This window comes from Branchiostoma floridae, chromosome 1 (assembly GCF_000003815.2).
Source record: "Branchiostoma floridae strain S238N-H82 chromosome 1, Bfl_VNyyK, whole genome shotgun sequence".
Lineage (NCBI taxonomy): Eukaryota > Metazoa > Chordata > Leptocardii > Amphioxiformes > Branchiostomatidae > Branchiostoma > Branchiostoma floridae.
The window spans coordinates 28,688,210-28,694,227 of record NC_049979.1 but is presented as its reverse complement, the minus strand read 5'-3'; the positions used below and the strand labels follow the sequence as shown (position 1 = coordinate 28,694,227).

Below are 6,018 nucleotides of genomic sequence, written 5' to 3'. Positions count from 1 at the left end.
TCCCGCCTATTGTTGCTTTCGTCAAGCGCGGGTGAAGTGGCTAGGCCTGGTTTACGCCTACCGCGGATGGCTCGGAGCTCGGTTTCTTAAGGGAAAAGAGAGAGGGGAGTAGACAAGGCAAATGAACTGGAATGGCTGGCGGGGCTTGTGATAAAGTAGGATTCATTTGGAAAGACACTGGATTGCAGGGATTGGAAAACTGTGGTAGCCCGCATCGGAGGTAGCTGGGATGTGGCGAAGAAGAAGATGTTGGGTGAGTTCAGGGCGGCCTGCTGAACATTCGCTGATCCAGCCGCAGACAAGAAGATCGGTGTAGCATATTTCAGGCCGTCCCCGTTGCCGGGGATGTGTTGTACGAGAGATGTGAGAGGGTTAACGTTTGGGGAAGTAAGGGGATTAAAAACGTCAACCCACCCACCCCTTTTAACGTTCTCTGCTCGTAGACCGTTCAGTGACCCTTCGGCCGACACTCCGGACTTTTTTGCCCATACCTTAACCTTCTTCCGGAGATTCGCCTGGGGGCACTGCGGATAGGGTACTGTTTCTCGAGTGCCCTGCTCATTAGAGAGGGATTTTGTTCGAGTGCTATGTCGTGTGGAAAGAGGGACCAGTTAACACACTGAAATGGGGCCGTAATCTGGCGACAGCTAGTTCTGTGTGCGTATCAGTGACTGAAGGGCCTCCTGTCTACGACTGTTGACGATCCCAACGCTCCGCCCAGCTGTGTCAAAACGTAGGAATGCAAATACTTTCCATGGACATTTAGCCACGCTCCCATTGGCCGAACTGCTAATTGCTATGCTGTGATTGGTTGAGCTGCTAATTGTGTTGGACACATAACTACTGTATGTCGGATTCGAGGCGCACTTGTTGTGAAGCTGTCTTAGTTCGTGACAACAAATTCGTTACTTTGAAGAGTGCGAACCTAACCGTATAATCTGTCAATTTATCTTAAGAACATGGCGACTGCAGCTTGGTTGGTTGGATTCCTCGGTATCGGTATGTTGATATTTACTTGTTTGCTCGCTTGCTTGAAAAAGTACATATGTTGTAGTATGTTTAGGAAAGAGTACAAGTGGTAAGAATGTGAAGTCTTGTTTTCCTTTCTTTTATGTTTAGAATTTATACTCAATCTATTTTTGTTTGAAACGCAGTGATTCTATCAGTTAACCAGAATGCTTTATGCAGATTACTTTAGAACTTTTACTTGGAACTTTTCACTCATCCCTTATTCCCTGCTCAGAAACGACTGCTTAGAAATCCCTTTTGTTGAACATGGCATCTTGTCTACCGTGGATTGGGCAGTCTCTTTTCGGGGCAGATGAAGCTTTCTGCCGCCGGAGTAATCTTTTGCGCCCGGTAGAAGTTGTACGTGATAGGATTTTGATTGGCCATCGATATCTGCCTGAAACCAATACCACAGGGTGCTAAAGATTATACGACCGGGCGAATGAAAGGTTCTGCCTCCCCGAAGACGGCAGTGCACGAACACGTTTGACTGGACGCCAGGGTACTAAAGCGGCTGAAACTCTTAACTACAAGGACTTCCTATGACGTAGTTTCAGTGTTAATTCAAATCTTAATAACGGTTATGAGAGTTATTGAGTATGAACGATAATGACCGCTTGATGACTAATCCAGGAATACTCGACAAGTTACATGGAGAGGGCCGAGTGCTCCATCCGGAGTTACTTTCCCTAATATCAAATGTTCTTGAACATTTTATCATACAGTGGTACTGCGTCTTCTTGTTTGTTGTTACGGTACTGCAGTGGAACTTTCTGTTTTTCGTATCTCGTTGGTTATTGTTTACGACGAACGAATTGTATGTTGTCAAACAATACAACACGTGTATACAAACATAGTCATACACGTCTGTCATTGTACATGTGTAAACCTTGATCGATGAGTGCAGGTTGTTTTTTCAAGAGAGTACTTGAAACGGAACTTGTTTTCTGCACGACTGCCTCTGAAGTTTGGAAATAGTGCCACAACCAGAAATAGAGCCAGGAAAGTGTACTTGGTCATGGTTTATTACTGTGAAGTTTTCGCGCGATAAGTAGCATTAAGCGGACTTCATGTCGATATTATGTGGACGTTTCTACGAGGGGCTACTTCGCATGCGCGGGAAGACTCAACCTTGACTCAAACATTTGGCGGGTATGCAGTCACTCTCTGATTGGTCGAAACGATAATTGGCAATCTCTCATTGGTTGAACTGCTAATTGTGAAGGAAGGTCAGAACGTGCTGGTCAACACCTGTGAAATTGCTCTGGGACTGCCAACACAAAACACATTCCATAACAGGAGTGTTGTAGATATGTGGATTCAGTGAAATGTTTTAGTGACCGTTACTTTGAAAGCCGTTGAACCCTACTTGTGTAAAGCTTTCCACACATGGACGTATTTACCTCTTCGACTTTGTCATAGGCAGCTATGAGATGTATGAAACGTAAGAAACTCAAACTGGATGCAAACATCTGTCAGACACGCAGGGACTCTCTCATTGGTGGAAACGATAATTGCCAGTCTCTCATTGGTTGAACTGCTAATTGTGATGGACGGTCAGGACCTGCTAGTCAACACCTGTGAAAGCATTCTGCTCCCTACGACACAACAACAAGCCACACGAGTAATGAACATTTGTGGATTCAGTGAAATGTTTTCGTGACCGTTACTTTGAAAGCCGTTGAACCCTGCTTGTAAAGCTTTGCACACACGGACGTATTTACCGCCTCGACTTTGTCACAGGCAACAGTCAAGAAAACGTTACTAATCCTGAAGTGGCCCCACCTGTTAGAAAGTACACACTCTTGTGGGCTCACGCGTGTCTAGGAACTGGTTTAGAAACTTATGACTTAGTGGAACCGTTTTCAGGTCACAGAACACATTATTTATCCGCGATGGAATAATAGCTGAGGGAAAAAGTAGTGCGTCATGGTACTTGAAAAAAGAATAGGCGAAGAGTTCAGTTCAACAGGGCGGAAATTGTAGTGATTGGCACAGGAATACTCAAGTTATGTCACTGTATGAGGTGGATTATGATGTGTGTGTTTTCGGTCGACGTAGTAGATAGAATTAGCGCCTAAATGCTTCTATTGTGTATCGGTTGCAGCTCACAAATAATATAATAATAACTTAATTGCATAACAATTGTATTAAAGGTATGGCACCTACTGGTACATGAATACAGTTCCATATTGCTAATCTACAGGAGTTTGTAATGCGAATGCTTTTTTAACATTCATTGGTGTAATTTCCAACGTTTAGACATTAATTCTTTAATAACGTTATATATTTCCTATATATACCATGCAGTGGTTGCCACATGGCATTATGTAATACTTAAATTTGAGATAAATTGTGATTTATAAGACGATAGCAATGTAAATTACTAAGTAACAGAACATTTGAGGCATTCAATCAAAAAGTGAAATTCGTCTTCAATTGTTTTGAAAACTCCCCATTTCTATACTTGATTTTATGACGTTACTACTTTTACGTCAAGGAGCTGTATATAACGTTACAGTTTGCAAAACGCACCTAATTATTACATGTATATGTTTCACAATAACAATTTTACTAACGTTAACCTGTGTTGTAGCTGTTTTGATCACTGTCACGTCGGCCCAAAATGCGACGGAGTCAACCCAGGGTCCGTCAGATGACGCGAACACCACCGCTACGGCAGACACGGCAGGAGACTTCCAGTGTTACGTGTGTGACGGTGCAGCGGTGGGGTCATCCTCAGGCTGTGGGCGTACCGTCAACTCTTCTGTACAGACCACAGGATGCTCAGGACACTGTATGGTGAGGTGTCATAATCATATATTGCAAATTAGGGGTGGGTACCGGTACAGAAAATTCAGGTCCAGGTACGGTCCAGGTCCAGAGGATCTTGTCCAGGTCCGGACCTGAACCTGGACCAATTGTTTGGGAATTGGTTATACTCAAAACAATGGGCCAATTTCGCTACTAAAGGAATCTGTTGGGGTATTCTACATCCACGTGAACAACCTTAACTGCCTAGGTCAAGTTATATTGCAGAAACTTGGTAAAAATGACTACCAACTCTCTTCTTGTTCTTTTCTTGGACCAATAAGCCTCAAAACACGTGGACGCCTGCCACCGAAGTGCCGATACAATCTGTATATTTTATAATCGGTCCAACATCCGGTCCAACAAGAAAAAAACGGCATTGTACCGGTGCACCGTACCGACCGGTACCCACCCCTACTGCAAATACATTTTACAATTAAGTTCAGGCGGATTTGATTTCGCGGTAGTGGGAAAATGGAGTGTTCGCAGTAGTTTTGAGTTCACGGTAGCGCCATCTCGCGAACCGAAATGCATTTACAGTTAGCACCGTACTGTAGTCACATACTATAATAGAAAACCCGGCACCTCTATGAACAGGCAGTCGGAAACCACTTATATACTGGTTACTCGACAAGGGTGCTACAAAAAGACAAAGCTACTCTCAAAGCAGAGGTTAGGCTCTAGCTGTTTTTTTATCGTTTTTTATCGAGCTTTCTATTTTTGTACCGTTTTTCTTTATCATAATATGTCTCGTGATAAGCCGCGAAAGTTTCTGCATGTACAGTACTGTACTATCCAGTCTATACTGTAGGGCACTGTATGGTGAGACCGTACAACTCAGATCTGTCCTTTTGCCAACAAACTTTGGTGAACCCAGCAAGTTTTGACCAGACCGGGAAAGCTTAGATCCTACCTCACACTTTCCAACCCAAAAATTTGATCAAAACTTTGAAGAAAGATTTTTAGTGATATTTCGCTAGTAGGCACTGTGATACAATTCTCATTTTTGGTCCTGTGCTGCACAACTCAACTGTTACGTTAACCCTAGACTTTTTTTTTTTAATATCCAAATGTTGTCTTTTTCTAGACCCGCCGCATGGGAGCCGTTGGGGCGCATGTGTGGAAGCGGTCCTGTGAGGAAGAGTGTGAGGAGACCTGTCTGCAAGCGCCCTCTGCCGAGACTTGCACGTACTGCTGCCAGGAAGAGCTGTGTAATGGAGAATTAAACACTGCAAGCACTTCCGGGCCTGGGACCTGGATACGCCTTTTGTTTGCAGCTCACATAGTTTTGTTGGTTGGCATATAATCTGTCTTATGACATTTTATACAAAGCCACGATGTTTTTGTCTTGTAGTGTTTAAAAATGTCATTCTCTACGTTTGAAAACGTTCCTGTGTTCATTTTCATTTTATTGTACCTTTTCTGTCATATAATTTTATTGTAGATTTTGTCATTTCAATTTTTAAAAGAGCTACAGAATCAATCTATTGTTATAGTTTTTAGCTTTACAAATATCTAATGCTGTTAAGTTTGTTAAAGTAAATATGTTAACAGTCAAAGACTACAGTTAGAACACAATCATTTGTTCTTGATATATTTATGATGATTTAATATCCATCCATCCATCCTGGTAGACTGAGGATTAAAAATGATATAGTAAGCAATATCACTGTTTGTGACAAATGTAACGAGAAAGACGGATAAAGTTATTTGTTGATATCTTGAAGACAGGGGTGGATAAAGGAATGCACAGGAAAGTCTTTTGTGCTTGTACTTTTGTGTTGGTTTCACTGAATGTCACCAACCATTAAAAAAAATTATGAATCTATGGAACCGTAGAAAGACTAATAGAAACAACGTATTCGACATTAGAAATGTTTCTAACATGTTGAAATATGGTTAAAATATCTAGCCATCATTTTAGGCATGCAGGTAGCTTAGGCAAAGATGTTCATAATAATATACATGGTATGCAAATGAGTACTTAATTTGCATAATTGATGAGGAAATTGTATAATTCCATCATTTCAATAACTGGACCAAATATGCAAATGAGGAACTGATTTGCATGATATATGCAAACATTGGAAATCCGCCTAATGATGGGACTTTTATACCTGTGACATGTGTACGTTAGTCAGTGATGAACATCACCATGCATACATCATGTAAATGTGTAAATCATTTGCATAAAATTTA

General features: G+C 41.9%; 1 protein-coding gene across 1 annotated transcript; it reads left to right on the top strand.

The window, feature by feature from the left end:
• Nucleotides 1–555: 555 nt before the first annotated feature.
• On the top strand, nucleotides 556–5,813 carry LOC118403246. The gene is made up of 3 exons (XM_035801893.1): nucleotides 556–999; nucleotides 3,605–3,810; nucleotides 4,907–5,813. Exons 1-3 carry the CDS (start codon nucleotides 960–962, stop codon nucleotides 5,123–5,125), a joined length of 465 nt encoding a protein of 154 aa, XP_035657786.1. The 5' UTR covers nucleotides 556–959; the 3' UTR covers nucleotides 5,126–5,813.
• The last annotated feature ends 205 nt before the right edge of the window (nucleotides 5,814–6,018 follow it).

What these genes read in the sequence shown, in the direction of transcription:
- LOC118403246 (XM_035801893.1), top strand. Translation starts at nt 960, where the DNA reads ATGGCGACTGCAGCTTGGTTGGTTGGATTCCTCGGTATCG. An exon ending in GGTTGGATTCCTCGGTATCG is followed by an intron (nt 1,000 to 3,604) that starts GTATGTTGATAT and finishes CCTGTGTTGTAG; the next exon opens with CTGTTTTGATCACTGTCACG. An exon ending in GATGCTCAGGACACTGTATG is followed by an intron (nt 3,811 to 4,906) that starts GTGAGGTGTCAT and finishes GTCTTTTTCTAG; the next exon opens with ACCCGCCGCATGGGAGCCGT.